Source organism: Centruroides sculpturatus, unplaced genomic scaffold, assembly GCF_000671375.1.
Source record: "Centruroides sculpturatus isolate CEXI.00-Female unplaced genomic scaffold, Cexi_2.0 scaffold1116, whole genome shotgun sequence".
Lineage (NCBI taxonomy): Eukaryota > Metazoa > Arthropoda > Arachnida > Scorpiones > Buthidae > Centruroides > Centruroides sculpturatus.
Window position 1 is genome coordinate 271,502 of NW_019385334.1, and position 19,622 is coordinate 291,123.

General features: G+C 28.1%; 1 protein-coding gene and 1 pseudogene across 5 annotated transcripts in view; one reads left to right on the forward strand and one right to left on the reverse strand.

Moving 5' to 3' along the window:
- Positions 1–10,350, forward strand: part of LOC111637766 (cellular tumor antigen p53-like) — a 74,440-nt gene extending 64,090 nt beyond the window's left edge. For 2 of the 5 annotated variants that reach the window (XM_023383341.1, XM_023383340.1), the window contains exons 12-13: positions 9,044–9,112; positions 10,148–10,347. In XM_023383341.1, coding sequence (XP_023239109.1) covers positions 9,044–9,112; positions 10,148–10,229 — 151 coding nt within the window. In that variant the 3' untranslated portion in view covers positions 10,230–10,347. Of the gene's footprint in view, positions 1–9,043; positions 9,113–10,147 lie in introns of all 5 variants that reach the window. The other 3 variants (XM_023383338.1, XM_023383339.1, XM_023383336.1) reach the window with 3 other exon arrangements.
- On the reverse strand, positions 4,941–5,551 carry LOC111637767 (annotated as a pseudogene).
- Positions 10,351–19,622: the final 9,272 nt, after the last annotated feature.

Below are 19,622 nucleotides of genomic sequence, written 5' to 3' on the forward strand. Positions count from 1 at the left end.
TTAACTCCTTAAGGACATTGACATTTTTTATATAGATTTCAATTAAACGTAAAAAATACTTAAAACAGAAAAAAAACGAAAGAAATGCGTTTATTTTGAAGAAAAAGCTTTAAATTTTATTTTCCTTTGTTTCGCCTGTCTGTGAAATGTAACACCGATGAGTCATTGTTTACACAGCTGGGTGACCTTGAACACAGCTGGAGTCGGATTTCCCGGGACATTCTCATAGACGTCTCGGGAGGACAAGGGTTTAAAGTAGGGTGACTATAAGCGACACAGAAATTTTTAAATATTTTTAAAAAATTCAATATTTTATTGCGATTTCCGACCCCCCCTAATTAATTAATTATATATTTATAAAAATATATTAATTAAAAAAATTAAAAAACCATCGGAGGTCGTTTTTGACATCAGAAACTAACTTTAAATAACTTTACTGAATGAAAATCCGTGCGCTACAACTTAAAAACCATGAAATAATTTTGATAAAAAACTCCCATTAAAAAACAATTAAGCCTTAATCGAGCCTTCACATAGGCTCATTAAAATCGCGATAAAATTTTTTTGCGCGGGAAAAAAATTTTGAAAAAATTTAAGGACCTAAAAAACATTCCAAAAATTCAAAAAAAAAATTTTTTCAAAAATGGCCTTAAGGACCACATTTTTCGTAACGCTATGTAGGCTTGACGTATATATACGTCAATGGAGACTGAGGGGTTAAAATATAAGTTATGTTCTTAATTAAATACCATATATTTAATTACGTACTTATTTTGTTAATAACTTGACTTAATGTTTTGTTCTTATCATTTAAATCATAGATTTCTAGTTTTTGCAAGACTACATATACATGTGAATTTATGGTTAATGTCAAATTAATAAATTAAAAATTTTTTAAACAGTTGTTATTTCTTTTATTGTAAACATACTTGGAAATTTCTTTAGTATAACATATTAAATTTGCATTATATATCTATAACAGTTTATAAATGTATTCATTTTTGTAATTATTATAAACATTCTCAGAATGTTTTAAATTGTTAAAAATAAATATACATTCTTCCAAATGGTTTGTGAACTTTTAGTTAATGAGTTGTGAAGAATATTTAAATAAATAATTTTCTGTATTTTCTTCTTGCCAAAAGACTCAACAGCATTAGGACCATTTATTCAAAAATTCATTACATGTTTTGGCTTACTCCCTTATCATATTAATGGAGATCAGACGAGTAGTTTGACTGATGTCTGTTACAGAAGTACCATATAGATGAATTTTAACAAATCATTCATTTTCCCCAATGATTTCAATCATACAATATTACCTTTATACTACCTTACAGAATAGCAATGTTTTGGATGTATAAAAAAGAAATTTAATACCTCCACTACCTTCATTTCCAATGCCTCAAGTTGTTTGTCTTGGTCCATAATTGAAAAATTACAAGAATCATCCAAAAATTAACTAAAATTTCCCTGACTATTTGACTAAATTATTTAATTATTTTAGATTGTAAATAATCTAGTGTTTAGATCATTGATTGGTTTAAATATCAAGCTGTTGTTTGTTTGTGTATATATAAGTATATTAATGCATTCTTTCTATTTTTTATTATGTTAATTATATTGACATAACATATATTTGTTTTAGTATTACTGTGTTTTATTTTATTATTCTTAAAATATCATTAATTAATAATTGTTATTGATTTGTTTAACAATAACCTTTATGAAAAAATATTGACTGTTGAGAATCTGTAACAATTTTCTTCCTATAATATGAATTTTTAAAAGATGAGGTTTAATATTTTATTTTATGAATGTTTTGTATTGAAGTTGGGCAAAAAGTTTAGATTGAATGAGTAATTATTTATTGTGACATTGTCATAATGTCAGGCTGCAATTTTTAATCATATTTTTCATTTATTTAATTTAAAATATATGCTTTACACCTGAAATTAGTAGTGGCTTGCCCCTGTACAGTACATCATACTTTAACAATAGTCCTGCTGGTCAACTATTAACTGCTTTCAGGGGAAAGTTTTGAAATTGAAATAACATGACTTTCATGGAAGTTTGTATATTGAGGCGGTGCAGTCACGTGATAAACATCATCTGCCCATTCACCTAAACAATCATCTGCCATATTGGTTGCTGATTTAATGTTACCTTGCTCGTTTGCTTTGTTATGTCAATGTGAAAGAAAGGCATCTTACCTGGCTATGCAGCCAATTTAAAAGATAATGATTTGATAGAATATAAAGAGAAAATTATTTTATTGGATGGGATCCATATGAAATGAATTCGTTTTTTCATCCAACAAATTAACCATGTAGCCTACTATAGAACATGGAGACAGTAAATTATTTAGTTTTAACAACTGACGCTGTCACACTGGATCAGATGAAGGCATACAAATCACTTGATGCTCATAATTATTTGACAAGCGGATTTATTCATCGTGATATTTTATCAAGAGCCATTTGTAATGATTTAATTTTGCTTGTAGTAAAGGTACGTATCTTTATGTGAACCTTTCCATTACTCATAACATAAAATGCGTTATGTAAAGATAAATTTAATAAAGAAATACAACCCATAGGTAGTTGTTATCCTGTAAATGGAGTTTGGGAAAACAGTTTGTTTTGTTTTATTACACTAATGGCTACATCGGCCAAAGAATACAGAAGAATAGTTATCAAGCTATACAGCGCAAAAGGAAAATTTGAATTCTTGTTGCAATGCCGACTTAATGATGTTTTCCCAAACTCCATTCACAGGATACGACTACCTATGGGTTGTATTTCTTTATTACCAAGACTGAAGTACCTGTGCTTTAATAAAGCTATCAGATAAATTTAATTTTATATTTAGTCACATTTTAAGTTGATTAAATTGTATTTATAATTACCATCAAATTTTTTCTTTTGTCACCATAGTTTTGTGTTGTGCAAGTCTCTAACAACCTATTATTAAGATTAAATTAATTAACCTAATAAGCCCTTCAATTTATTATAGCCATATTTATCATATCAGGGACTGACTGGAGCAAAATAGACTAAAGTTTTACAAAAAAAATAGCTTTTAATTAACCACAGTCAAATTTTTAGTAGAATGCATTTTAAGCATCTCATCAGCATATTTGTATTTATACTGTATGGATGTATTAGGCTGATGAGGGGTGTTTGTACCTGAAAGGCATTCTACTAAAAATTTGATTATGGTTAATTAAAGGCTATTTTTTTGAAAAACAGTTGAGTCTATTTTGCTCCAGTCAGTCCCTAATATGATAAGTCCCTCCAATTTATTACAGCCATATTTATTAAGCTAATTAATTTAATCTTAATTTACATTGTGGGCTAGAAGCATTATTTAATAACATATTATTGTTTTAAATATATTATTAGAAATAAATAGCACAGTTTCTTATGTTTGTAGTTTTTGTACACAGATTAATCACTCACAAAATCTACGGCAGCCAGCTTTAGTAGTGTGGGTTTTAGCTAGAAAACTGGAGAGGTGATAACTGGGCATTGCAATTGCATGGCTGAACAATCTTCTTCCTGCTCTCATGTTGGTGCTATTCTTTTTGCCATTGAAGAAGGAATTAAAATAAGGTGCACTCAGACATGTACTGACCAACCGAATAATTGGATTTTGGCACATGTAAAAGATTGTGATTACAAACCACTACGAAAAATAAACTTTATGTCAGCTGCAACTGCAGGCAAATGGCAATGCCTTGAAGAAAAAAATATACAAAAAACCTTATTTGTCAAGTGATAAAGCTTGGAATATTTGTATAAACAAACCTAGTAAGACAGAATTTTAACAGTTTTTGAACAAAATTTCTGTTCATAATCCAACTGCTGCAATTTTGTCAGTGATGCTAGACTACTCTAATTCTTTTACAAACCATGCCAATTCATCTTTTTCTAAGAACCCACTTACAACTGTTTGATGTCAAAAAAGCTGCTTTACTGTGGAGTCATCTATTAAATCACTGCAGGACAGTGTTTGAAACTTTGCATTTGACAGATGAAGAAATTGATTTTATTAAAGAAAATACACAAGCACATAGTAGAAGCAAGTTGTGGTTTGTGTATAGATAAGGTAGAATAACTGCTTCTGTTATGAAAAGTGTGTGTAGAGCATATATAGAAATTCTACCAGTTTCATTAATTAAAAAATTTGTTACCCTAAAGAATTCTCTTTTAGGAGTGCTGCAACTGCATGGGGTTGTAAATATGAACAAATTGCTTCTGATGAGTATAAAAGATTACAATACAAAAAACATGAAAATTTTAGTATGAAAGCTCATGGACTTTACTTAAATTCATCCTGGCCTTACATTGATGCAACACTGGATGGAATTGTAAATTGCAATTGCTGTGGAGCAGGTTTGATGGAAATTGTGTCCATGGTGTAAAAGAGATGAAAATATAGAAGAAACCCCTCCAAATTTTCTGAATAAAGTGAGTAAATTCATACTAAAGAGAGATCATGTGTACTATTATCAAATTCAAATGCAGCTGTTTATTTGCAATGCTAGTTACTGTGATTTTGTTGTTTGGACAAAAAGTCCATTTACATTGAACACATTACATGTCATGAATTGTTGTGGGCAAGCATTGTGCAATGAAGTAAAGCCTTTTTTGTGCACTGTATTTTACCAGAGCTAATTGTAAAAAAAATTTTCTTCTCAGCCAGCTCTACTCCCACGAAAAGATTCAGAAAATGTATAAATGTTATAGAATAAAATATTTTACTATATAGCAAATTGTTTAGTAAAAATTGCAACTTTTAAGCAAAAAATTAAAAATCCAGAAAGTATTGCAGTATTGAATAAATACTGTAATTTCATTTGACTAATAAATTTATTTCTTTCTTTATTTTACATATTATTGGACTTTTCAGTTGACAAAAGATTTTCACCCCCTGAATAACAAATTGTGTTATAACAAATTAAAATTATTAATTAAATGGAACTACACTGTTTGATAAGTTTATTAGAGCATAACAAATTGTGACAATTTTTTCAATTGTTGTTATGGAATCTTTAATTTTAACTGTAATCAGTTCAATTGGTAATGTAGACTGCAAGATTCTATATTGATTTCAGATGTGGCTAATTACTCTTTCTAGATGTATCCTCAGATGTGAAAGTTTTCTTCTCTGCATCACATCTGTAGCTGAAAGTTTTCTTTTCTCTTGCGTAGGCTGGAAGCAAAAGCTTTGCACAATAGAAACCTGTACTGTCAGGTGTGTTAAATCTTCTGTCGGCTAAAATAACATCACCGAGATTGAGATAATTTAAAAAGCCAGAATGCTCAGTTAAATATTGGTCACTAATTCTACCTCTCCATGGTTCTGAAATAAATGATACTGTTTCTTGAGGTGTTACTCCTATTAAGAATTTTATGGTGGTGTGATGTTTATATTGTGACCAAGTCTGAGCTCTTGAGATTAATGATGGTCTGTCAATAAAAATTTCAAAGCAATCTATTATTATGGCAACATTTTCTCCAAGACAGTTTTTAAATACCCTAGGCATTGTTTGCTGTAAAATGTTCTTATCTGATCAGTGAATTAAATCAGACAAATGAACATACAAAACATTTGTCCATTTTTCCAGAATTCTTGAAACTTCTGATTATGAAATGAACCTGTAGGCAAGATCCTGATGACACAAAGTCATTCTGAATCTCATCAAACATGCCAAAAATTCCTGTAACTGCATTAATTTGCTTTGTTCTGAATGTTGAACAGTAGCAGAACATAAGTCAAATACATCCAGGAGGACGTCGAAGTTTACCACTCCTGTAAAAAATCTTGTTTTTTCATCATTTCCCTGAAATGACTCAAGTGAATAATACCGTATTTTGACGATTATAAGTCGCACTTTTTTTACTACTTTTTGAGGCTCAAAATTATGGTGCGTCTTATACTCGACAGGTAACCATTTTTACAGTGAAATTATTTACAGTAGTGGTCCACTCTAGGGACCAACCTGTGCAGTGATCCATTAAGCACATGGTCCCTCAACCGAATGGCTAGAGTACCTAGATTATCAGAATAGCAACACACAAGTCATCGCCGCCATGTTCTGTCAACTGTCATTGCGTGACCTCTGAGTTTACATTAAGAAATGACGATTATTTCAGTTTAATAAAGGTGTCGATTCACCCATCCGTCATATTCTTGAATAAAAAACGAATAAAATGCATCTTTTTAATAAAAATATGAATAAAATGCATCCGTCACATTCTTGAATAAAAAAACGAATAAAATGCAATCTCCCATTAAAAAAGTTTGTTCTAAATTTTCTGTCTCAAAACGGGTGTGTCTTATACTCGACAGCGACTTATACTCATCAAAATACGGTAATCATTTATGGTGGCTGTTGCTTTTAATGTTGCCAGTTCTCTCCGAAGTGCATCACATTCCTGTTCCAAATTATTAATATTTATCATAATGGAAATAAGTTCTGTTTGTGACATAGATGCAACTCCTCTTTTGTTTTCAGTTTGCACATAAACAGTACTCTTTTTATTATCGCACAAATCTGAAGCTATTTTTTAAATTTACAACACTTTCTGAAAGTTCTTCCTGGGAAGTTTGTGAAGTTTCTTTCATAAAAGAAATTTCAGTCTGATGCACTTTTTTGCACTGTCTACTTTTTATTCTTTTCATAGCATGTTCATATTGTTCTTGTTTTGCTCTTGCTTCCTTTGATCTGCCACTTTCTCCCATGTTTATTGTTAGGGCCCAATCTGGAGATTCTAAATCATACAGCTTTGCTGGTTTTCCTTTAAATAAAAAATAGTTTCACAATAAGTTTTGCTCACAATCACATATACTTTTGTGTTTTACAAGTAGAGAAAAATGGGAAGCAGTGAGACAGCAAAATTTATAACAAGAAAGCAACTTAACATGGAAGCATTTCCATCATTAGCCCTTGTAATTCATTCTAATATGTTCTTTTATGGCATAACAGTCTGAGAAAATGTAAATGCATATTATTTTCTTCATAAACATTACTGTTCTATTTAACTAATTTTTTTCTTCTGTAATTTGGCTTTAAAACATTAAGTCCAGGTATGAAAGAGATATTAGAGAGGTTGAGCGCACGTTTTAAACATGTACGTGTGACGTTCGGCGCCGCTTTCCCGTAAGCCTAAAAGTTTGACGATGGTGTTTGGAATGTCGAGCGTGATTCCACCGACTATCCAAACACCATTGTCAAACTTTTAGGCTTGTGGGAAAGCGGCGCCGAATGTCACACGTACACGTTTACACGTTTAAAACGTGCGCCTCAACCTCTCTATTAAGGTAAGAAGTTTATATTTTCATTGCACCTTTTATTTCAGTTTGTTTTAATATTAAGTGAAATCTTACATTAGATTTGTAACCTTTATATTAAAAGTTAATTGTGTTTGTCATCCTGTCCATTCTGAAAGGAACAGAGGATTTTATGACTACATGAAAAAATTTTCTCAAAGATGGTTGGTTCGTAATATTTCACCGTCCTGCCAATTTTTTCTATAGGGCATCCATTATTTTTCTCAGGATTAAAATACTCATGAAACAACCATTTAGTAGGATTAAAGCTAAGAAGTAGTAATAGCATCTCACTGTTTCCCACTCTCCACTATATGAATTACAAGGTAACGTAATCTCAATTTATAAAAAATATTACCAAAAATGAGCAATTATGTACATTTACCTGAAATGAAATGTTTATTGCAAACACATTTATTATCCATCACAGAGGAATTGGTAAAGTTTTTCCTGTTAATTCTGGCAGGCTATTTCATTTGCCTTTGCTGTAAAAGATCTTCAGTTTTTTTTATCTTGATGAATTACCATCAGAATTCAGAAAAACGATCTATTTTTATGCTTTCTGTAGTTTGAATCTCAACCAATGGACTATGCAATGGACCATAATAAATTAAGATTAAACTTGAAAACATATGAGTTAGATGGAGATATCGAAGTTGACAATCAAACCAACAGCAACCAATATGGCACTCACTTCTTTGCGGAGTCGTGTGACGTCACGTGGACCCCTTCTATAGTTAATTGGGGCCTCCCACCCCTAAGGTTTTCATATGTTGTCTCATCTTTCATCTCTCTAAACCAGTTTGTGAAATTAAGGACGGATGGATGGAAGACAGTGGAAGTTTATAGGTATACAATTTTTTGAATTGCAGCTCAATTATAATAATTTTGTTTATGCTTTTTGAACTCGGTAAAACATTTTGTGATATTAAACATGTTTAATTATCATGACTTACAGATTGTAACATATATTATCTGTTAAGTATGTTTCAGAAAGCAGAGTTCTAAAAATGATGCAGAAACTGTTTGAAAATGTTACTTTATGTAAAAATTTAAAAGATATTCCAATGAAGCATTAGTATATGTTAACATTTTTCCAATGTAGGATATGATTCCAACGATATTCAATAAAAAAAAATCTCCTCCAAATATAACTTTAAATCAGGAATTTTTTTAATTGAAATAAGTTTATACACAGGTGATTTCAAAATATTTTTAGACCCAAGTTCACAAAAGCTGATAACTTTATTTTACTTTTTAAACAAGTTTTATATTTATGCATTTCAGAACTGTGTCCAGTTACTTTAGTTCATTTTTTTCCTTTTGACTAACTAAATGCCTATATTATTAAGATAAGTGCCATGATATTTTAAACCATAAATTAATTAATAATTAAAATCACTGATTATATAACAACTGTTAAAAACCATTTGACAACATTTTTTAACTTTTTTTAATTTATGGATATTGTCATGTCCATAAATCTTGAAATTTTTCATTTTTGTGAAAGGGGATGTATGGATTGGAAAAGCTGGGAATCACTGATAGCATGTAGAATATATTATTTGCAATATTTTTTTTTATTAGAAAATAATTTTATAATTAATTAAAAACTATGAATGGATATGTGAAATGAATATTTGAAAGTAAAATGAATTGAAGAAAAATAAACCAATGCTAAGCTCTACATTTCTAATTTTTCTAGAAAACCAAGTTTAAACCCAGAAGACAGTATGAAATTTAAGCAATATAAACAAGAATTTTATTGTAACAAGTATGTATGGTTTTTTTTTCTTTTTGCTTAGATAAGTAAATTAGAAATATATCTTTTTAATCATAATTACAATATGTAGATTCTATCTGTATATTAATCATTTTAGGTATTGGAATCAATTGCTCAGTAAAAGGACATGTTAAAACAAAAATTTGTATAACTTAGAAATTCATAAATTATATTTTATAGTGATTCTTTGTCTTACTTTACTACTATTTTCCCTATATCATTTTTAACAACTGCTAGCACATAATCAAAGTAATATATATCAACAATACTACATCCAACACACACCGTAACTTCAAAAGACTTACTTCTAGTATAAACCAACACGGTGCTTAATTCACTATACTTTCTTTCACTAACGTTTTCGAACCTTTCGATTCTTCTTCAGGTGAAAAACGGGCAAATCAGTTAACATTCGATTGAGCCGATCTTTTTTGAAAGAATTCCGAATATGGAACATCTCCGAAATTCGTGCAATCGTCGTCATCCTTTGTGCATGCGCCGTTGTGAGCCTACGTTTCATTCCGTTATGTGTCATATACCAGGGTTTGCCACGCTACTGATAATGATATTTCATCTTTGTTGTTTATACAATTGTTACCCTGAGTTGCTTTGTGTATATAAATCGCTTCCATCAAATGCAGATAGTGTGTCTGGTGCGTGGAGTATATTATCCTGGCTTGATCAAATAACAGTTGTATCTCAGGATCCGTGGCCCTGAGATACAACCGTGTGACAGAATATTTTGTGAATATATTTACACCAAAATAAATTACATAATAAAAACTTAGCAATTCACTCAAAATGTTGATTTTGTAACATGAGACCTTTATCCATTCATGTCTTCAATTCTATCTGGATATGTAAGTTTTTTGTCAATGAGTGTATTCTATTAATAAATATTATATATTCTAGACTTCTTATGCTTTTTACTTTTTCTTTTTTAGGACGTATGTATTTATTTATATGCTTTAATTTTTTTAGTAATTGCCCTCTGAATGTTAAACATATTAATTTTATTTTGAATAGGAAACAAGACTTAAATTTGCCATCAACATCTACTGGTAATTTAGTAAGATTTGATTCAAACTCTAGTGATGACTCAAGGTAAGTTAAAGTATACGTGTTTCAATTATAAATTTTAGAAAAAAATTAATAAATAAGAATTCTTGTTTGAAAATTTTCTTTAAATGTTTCAAAAAAAAAAAAAAAAAGAAAAACGTTGAGACTTATACATACTGTTTCTAAAACTTGCAAAATTTATTCAGATTATTTAACAAGAATACAAAACTATAATAATAATAATGATTTTTTCCAATATTTTTAGTTTACTTTTAAGGTAACAAAAGATTGTTTTAGTTTTATTTATATGTATTACTTAATTTATATAGTCTGTAATAATAAAGCAACTACCAGAGTTAATTATATTTCATCTGTAGTATCAAAATGGCTTTTAGTTAATTGCTAATTTGCATAACTAACAAATTGTAGTTCTGATTAAACTTGATTAGAACTGCATTCCACAGATGATAAATTTATAATTACTATTTGAAAATTTAATTGAGAAATAACAACTATTATTTGATAAATAAAGCAAAGCAAAATGATAGAAATTTAGTTATTCAGCATACACTTTATATTTTTAACATTTAATGTAGTTTAGAGAATTTTGTCTCAAATATTCTGTTTCTCTGTTTACTTATTTATAATTACATCTACAAAGCACTGCTAATGTAAATAAAAGAAATGGAGAAAAACAGAATGTATGAGAAAATACCTTCTAAATATGAATTATTCACATGAAGTTCAATAATTGATTTATTTTATATTTTGTGTTTTGTTAAAACTTTTTAAATAAATATTTCTAGATCTTATGTTTTAAATAAGTTTTGCTCAATTATAAGCCAAATCTGAATATATATTTAAATTTAAACAGTTTGAAAAGAAAAATCTTTTGTATTTTATAATTTATTTTGAAGTATTTATTCCATGAATTATCAATATTTAATAGTGACAATGCTGGAATTAAAGTAAGTTATCAAAAATTACCAATTTCATATAATGTTCAAAATCATTATCATCATAAAAATTGAAAAATAATGATTAGCCTTCTATTGACTGACTAATCAGCCATCTACTTTATGAATAGCAAAATCTTTGCTGATTTCATGAAAGACAAGAACCAGCATGTTCCTACTTTAGCTCTTTCCCTGTTTAATTAGTGCTTGATTTAAAGCTTTTCTACTGTGATATATGCTGTTTCCTGGAAATCTTTACATGAAAGAACAAATTCATGTAAAGCTTCAACAATATGGGCACATAATTTAAGCTTCCTGACCCTAGCTATGCTTGAGATTTTAAAGAACATAAAATCAATAAAGATTAAAGAGCATACATTCAGTCTTCTCATCAACATACATAATGATATACTCATGATTTGCAGCTCAAATTCATAATTATTTTACAGTAGTTATTGCATTTTTAAGTGTTTCTTCACTAAGTCGTCCCTCCAGTCAATTTTTTTTTTTTGTATACACTTCATTTGATTTTCTCCTACTTTAAGTAGGAAAAAATTAGAATTTAACATACTTTACAAATTAAAATATACTACTAAAGTATAGTACATATATTTATTAATACTATAGTTATATGATTCTGTTAGTGTCTAACCTGAAGCATTGGATAGATTAAAAAGTGAAAGGATTTATTATAGTAATTTGTTAAGATTTTTTTTTGATTGATTGATTTATTTGGTTCATTAAATATTTTATGTAAAATGAAGTAGCTGAATAATCTTATTGGCAAGAGATGAAAAACCTTGTCTAAACATGATGTCATCATTCTCAAATTTAGATGTTACTGTTTCCTAAACCAAGGGGGAAACAACACATGCTATAACCTGCAGTCATTACTGACAACAGTGCTACAACTATTAAACATTGTTAGTTTCAAGTTTAAAGAAACTCTTATTATAATGAAAGTGTTTCCAATTTTAAAATAAATACACATTGTTTAACATTGGAGGCAAGAGAAACTGGATTGGAAAAAGAAGCAGGATGAATAATTGGAAGAATTCAACTGCTAATGAAATTCAGCTGCTGCAAGTTATTTTCCTTTTAATGAGTATTATAAAAAAAACTGGACTTGCAATTGTTTTTTCAAAAAACTGTTCTTAGATACTCCTATTTTTTTAGCAAACCATGTCAAAGGACAGATTTATATTATTATTTAAATTTTTACATTTTCCTAGTACATACATACCATCACAGAGAATATCGATAGATGAAAGTCTTCTTTTGTGGGAGAGTCAGCTAGGCTGGAAAATATTTATTCTACTGAAGAGGGCTAGATTCAGTATAGTGTTTCTTTCTTTGTGAGACAAAAACTAGATATGTACATAATTTCATAATTTACACAGGGAAGGGAACACAATTTCCTATAACTCTGACTGATGTCAATCCATCAAAACAATGCCACTCGATATTGTCCAATCTCTTATAGATCTGCTTGATAAGGATTACTATTTGGGAGTAGACAATTATTATACTAGTGTATATTTGTTTGAATGTTTAATATGTCATTCCACTGATATTATTGGAACTGTCAGGAAGACAAGAAAAGATTTGATGAAGGACCTGACATTAAATAAATTGAAAAAAGGAGAGACATCAGTTAGGTACAAGGATAAACTGATGCAATTGAAATGGAGAGACACCAAAGATGTCTTAGTGATGAGTTCCACCTATGATGATTCAATCATAAAAACAAAAAGAGGTACAGATAAAATGAAACCAAAGGTGTGCATTAAATACAAACATCATATGGGAGTGTAGATCTCTTGGATCAAGTAACATCAACACTCCAACACACGCACCCATCTCAGAAAATATTATAAAAATATATATGAGATTTGTAGACTTTTGTGTACTCAATGCAATGCCATAACTAGGCCATTCCTGTGCCCTGTGCAAGAATTTGCATTTAGGCCCCTTAATAATAAGGTTTGGGAAAATAATAAAACAAATACATGCATTTTGGGGGCCACTTGTGTAGGTGCACCTGTTGCACCTGCCTAGATATAGCACTGACTCAATGCACACATTATCCACAAAAAAATTAGATGGAAAATTAAAAATGCAATATAAAATATACTAACAATATTCAAATACATAACTCATCTACTACTTGGAGTTATTTTCCTTTTTTATATGATGTAAACAATACAACTCTGTACAAGTACTGGCAATAAACCAAAACCTACAAACTAGATGGTGTGCATCAGTTTGAGCTGTCATCTGTGTGAGTTCTCTCGTCACATCATCTCTCCCAATTTAAGCTTAGTTTTTACTTTGTTAAATTATTAATCATTTTTTCAAAACTAGATATTTTATGTAAATTGAGATTTGACCAATTACTGTAGATATTATTTTTGGTGCTATAAGGATTTTCATTTGGAACAAATTAGAAAATTATGAAAAGAATTGTAAAGTTATAGAAAGTAAAAGATAATTGAGGGAAAGTATAGATTTGGTGGAAGATAGGTAATGCAGTTTGCTGATTGAATGAGACAGGATTTGAAGAAGAAAATAAAGACTGGTAAAAATAATAGTAATAAGGATGTTTCCTAGCTCCAAAAGAGAAAAAATAATCTAGTGAAAAAGTGTGGGTTCTTAGTGTGCTTTTAAATGGAAAAAAACTGCAGATTGGGGTTAAGAAGAGGTTAATTAAAAGCTTAAGAGCATAAGAGATGATTGCTCTTAGAGGAAGGATATGATAGATATGTACAAATGAGATGGGAAGATGCAAAGTTAGTGAAAGTTACAATAAGAGAGGGAGAAAATTCCAAATGGATGAAAACCATTTGAATTTTCTAAGATGGTTTGAAAAGAATAGTTGTTAGTAATAATGACTTATTGAATTCTTAAAAGATAGATGAGTGGAAGAAAGAAGGAAAAGGGAAATTAAGGATGTTAGGGGTGATATGGGACTCCAAGGAAGAGGACTGAAAGGAAGATGATAATATTGTTGTGGTTTTATAGCTAGAAAGTAGAGTTGCTTGTAAAAAAAATTAGAATTTGCAGAGGACATTTTTTTGTTTTTTTTTGTTTTGCTTTGCAAATAAAAAAAAAATTTGCAATGTTATTTCTGGAAGGATTTTCTTGAATAATATTCATAAGTATATATTTTATTATACACACAAAGTTATATAAATACATATATAATTTTTCTTGAATGTGTGATTTTATTTTGACTGTTAATATCCCTGAAAATTGGCTGTAGGAACTTGAAAGCATTGTTCTAATAAATTCATGAATAAGAGTTTTGGTGAACAAGTTGATATAGGAATTGTTTTACTTTCCAGATTTAAAAAAGCGTTAATGCATTACATTGTAAATGCAGAATTTAATGGGAGAATTCTAAACTGAAGTAGATATTACATCTTAATTTTATAATCTTTGTTCATTAAGAACAACAATGTTTGGCTTATATATGGGCTGATATGATAAATGCTTTTCTTTTATATCATACTGATTTATTATGACTTATTTTGATTCATTTTTGATAATTTTCAGGGAATACACTGATGTAGGAAAAAATTAGAATTTAACATACTTTACAAATTAAAATATACTACTAAAGTATAGTACATATATTTATTAATACTATAGTTATATGATTCTGTTAGTGTCTAACCTGAAGCATTGGATAGATTAAAAAGTGAAAGGATTTATTATAGTAATTTGTTAAGATTTTTTTTTGATTGATTGATTTATTTGGTTCATTAAATATTTTATGTAAAATGAAGTAGCTGAATAATCTTATTGGCAAGAGATGAAAAACCTTGTCTAAACATGATGTCATCNGTTACGTAATTTATGAACGATCCCTTTAAATCTTTATATGTTATCAAATAATTTAAAAATTGAAATTAATTTTAAATTATGATAGCTCAATTATTTGATTTTAATCTTTTGAATTTAATGTCAAAATATGTACATTATTACACAGCTGTATTGTAATATTTGAACTATTTTGAGTGAGCTTAAGAGCTGTATTGAATGATTTTATGTAAATTGAATATTTTCATTTATTATTTTGAGGACTTATGAAATGTATTTATCATTTGAATGTGTCATATAAAAGTAATATAGTAAGAAGAAAATTAATGAATTGAATAATTTTTAAAGAATTATCTAATGTGTTTTATGTTGTAAGCAAGTCTTTGTCTTCTGTTCATATTGGCTAAGAAAAAAATTTTATAAATAATTTCAAGAAGTAATTAAATGTTGTTATAATTCAAAATTTTATTTTATATGAATATTAAAACAAAAGTGTTCAAGCAAATAAATATGATCATCATCATCATGATCATTATCTGAATAATGGTTTCATATCAGTTTTATTTTCATCAGTCTACTGAGAAATTATTATAATGTAATTATGAATTATTATTATTTAAACTACTGCTAAGTAATTCTGTGATAAAAACTTAATGTTCATTGAATTGAAATTATCAAAAATTTAAAAACTAAAAAGTTGTATAATAAACAAAATATATTAAAATAAATATGGACTTTAAACTGATTTATTAATCAACAATAATGCTTTCAGATTTTGATTTTATGCTAGATTTATAAGTATTATATAAATTAGCATATTTTAATGAACGAATTGATCTGAACAATTAGATGGTAAAACATTTACTGTAATTTTTCTTAATCCATTTTAATATTATTGAAGTGTACTTTTTTGTATAGATGATGATTTATTATACACACCAACTACATTGAATTAAATGCAAAGAATATTTTTTTTAGATGGGATAATTTATTTATAACATTATATTAACAAAGGACTGAAGAATTTATCCAAAAGAAAGTGCAATAACTTATATAGAACCTTCTTACAGAAATTTTACTTATGCTGTAAAATTCTTTTTAAAAATTATTCTTTGTTGCAAAAATTTATCAATTGAATCTTAACTCAGCATAAAATATTTGTCACAATCCACAATACAATAGTAAATATTTTATTCAAGAAACATATAACTAAAAGTCATTAGATATTCAATTTAAGCATCTTCAATTGATTTTGTGCAAGAACCAAATTTGAATGTTTACATTCAGATGGTTTAATATATTTATAACATAAAATGCTTGTAACATTATCAGTTTTATAATATTTGGAAATATTACAATAGTTTTTTTGCAGAGGATAATATAACAATTTTATACACTCAAAATTTTTTGTGTAGAAACATTGTAAGTGTTATTTTTCATAATGTATTATAGCTTCTGCTAAGAATAAAGTTTCTTGATTTCTAGATGTAAGCAACAGTTTCACATTACCTTAACTTTTGTCATCTTAGAGAATTTACAAAATTATGGTTCTTTGGTACTTTGCATCTCTTTCTTGTTCTGTAGTCTGATTTTTTTTTATTGCACCAACATGCACTAAAATTTTGTTTTTTAATAATATGATTCAAAATTCTATTTTTACACCTGTCCCTATCATTACAGCATAATCTGTGCAGTGTGAGTAATCATCTCACTGTTAGCCAAAAAGGAAGGTTCTTGAACAATTTTAATAAACTATATTATGCTATCAGCAAATATAGTGGGATGGAAGAGATGCACAAGTTGTTTCCACTATGTTAACACCAGACAAAAGTTGACTGTCTTTTGACTAATGACTTTTAAGTATATTTCATGAACAATGTTTAGAATTGTATCATGGATTGTGTGAAATGTGTGTTGAATTGAATTTCCATGCAGTAAAGGAAGGAAAGTTAATTCAATATTAATCTGTATATATATTTCAGTTTATTATTTTTTAAATTAAGTGAAAAAACAAAATGTCAGCACAACCTATATATGTAGAAATTTATTATTATTTATTTTTTTTAATGTGTCAGATAAGTTTAGCCTAGCTGAGTAGAGTAATCAATTTTAATTATCAACTCAGATTCTATTGCTTATTGAAAGTATTTTTAAATTTTAGAATAATCTGGTGTGTATTCTATTTAAATTCCCCATTTAAATTTTTAAAAGTTTTTGATCAATCTTAAATAAAATCCTTTAATCCATTTAATGGCTTTTATCATGTAATAAGTTCCTGAGCAAATTCAGGCATGCAATTCAATGAAATATTTTACTTTTCTCCCTCAAACTATTTGTACAGAATGAATTGAATTTGCTATTGTACTTCATATTTTAGATCAAATTTGAAATTTAACATGACAGTATTGTGTGTATAGAACTGTATGCAGCTAACTGCAAAACCATAATTTTCAGAAAAGGGATTTGAAAATTGGATCAACTTTCGATTGTCCACAGAATATTTGCTATTTTATGCCACTATTTGGAATTTCACATATGCTGTTTATGGTCCCAAATAGAATGTGTTGAATGTAACATGAATACTTTATTATTGAAAAATTGCAAAATTTAAGTTAGCCCTTATATTTCTATATCCACAGTATATATATTATTTTTATACACTCAGTAAACTATTGAACAAGATGATTTATAATTCTTCCTGCAAATATATAACAATATTGAGAGTTTATACTCAGATATTGAATTGATACATAATAATTATTTTAATTAAAAAAGTGTCAAATTTTGTAAGTATTGTAATTTTTAAGAAAAGTGTCAATTTTTCTGTTGATATTCTTATAACTGATACTATCTTTAATTTTAATGGAGAAAGTATTTTATAATTTAATTAGATAATGAATGCTATTCTTATATTTATTATCTTATCAAATAAACTGATGAATAAATGCATTATTATGTACTCTGAAATTAAGGAATTTAAATAAATCAGTTTATTCTCATGTAAATAAAAAAATTTGAAATCTTATCTAGAAAATATTATACAACTATTCAGAAAACATAACAGTAGCTTAAAATTATTTTTCAATAATATATATGTTTTTATTAAAAAATTTTAAACTTAAAGCCAATATCTTCATTTCTAAGCTTTATATGGTTATAGAGTAATATGAACTTTAATATTGTAGAATAATTTTTTTATTTTTAAATTAAAAAAAATTAAGACATTTTAGATATTTGTAAAAATTTCATGTTAGTCTCCACTGCTAGAAAAATAACTTTATTCCTCCTGATTATTGTTTTCAGTACCAACTAAATGAATATGAAATGTGAAAGAGAAATTATGATTATACATACAGAAATTAATTTTCTTTTATGAAAAGAAATTTTTAAAAATAGTTTGATTCTAAAATGAAATAAAAGAACACTAAAAAAGTATGTTTTTAATTTTCATCATATGCCTTTCAAAGGGTTCGTTTACTTCTGAGCTAATTTTACTGTCAGCAATGCTCAGCCTGTTTACTTTTGCCTGAGTGTCACGCTCATTGGCATTTACTTTAGAGCTATGTGATGTCGTGTTTAGCAAAATTGGTAAGCTCAGAGTGCTAGCTAGTTCGTTATTGAGCTTTGTGTTAATTCAATATGGCTGCTTCCATGAAAAAATTACTTTCTGTACAAAGTAATGAAAATGGAATTATTTTTGGAAAAATAAACAGCAGGAAGTATTTTTATTGATAAATTTCAATTATTTGTTGTATAAAATGTTTACAATGATCTATTTTTATTGTAATGTTCAATAGCTTTAGATGACTTTTTCATAAACAGATGTGAAAAAAATTAAGTTTGACTCATTGTTTATGATGAAAAGTGAAGTTTACCTTGTAAGCATTTGGAATCTTCAGAACTGTTATGTTCAGAGCATTAAATAAATCATAAAGAAATGAACAGCATTAATAATAATCCAGAACTATATAGGTTTGTATACTTGAATGAATTTTTACTTATATGTGGGAAATGACTTCTCAAGAAATTGTATCATTTGAAACCATTTTTTCATTACACCATAAAAGAGCAACATCACCTCCATTTACTGGGTAATAAAACAATCTCATTAAATATGTATTATATATATATCTAATACAATATAATATATATATATATAATCTGCTATTCTCTTATATACTGCATCTAATTTCATATATTGCTTCGTATAAACAAACTGAATGATTCTTTATTTGCCAATGTCCATAGGCAGCATAAAAGCAGCTTCCAGAGTCGTCTTCCAGAGGAAGTAATTGTTCTGTGTCTAAAATTGGGCTTATTTTTTAAAGGAGACTCAAAACATTCTCTTGTAAGTCTAATGTGCTGTTTAAAATCAGTTGGATTATAAGAAGGTACAGTCTCTTCAATAAAAGTTTCTATCTTTATATTTGACTCTTTCTTTTTTCTTCTTTCATTTTATTACAATTATATCCACAATAAGATCATCCTCGTCTGATTTGGAATCAAGTAGTTCTATCTGTAATGTAACACTTAAAATAGCAGCTTTGACAACATTATTTGCAGGAAACCGCTATATTTCTTGTTAGTGTTCGCATTTACTTTTGAACTGGACATGTAAATACAAATGACATCACTTCCAATGTTCAGAAGTAGCACTATTAGCT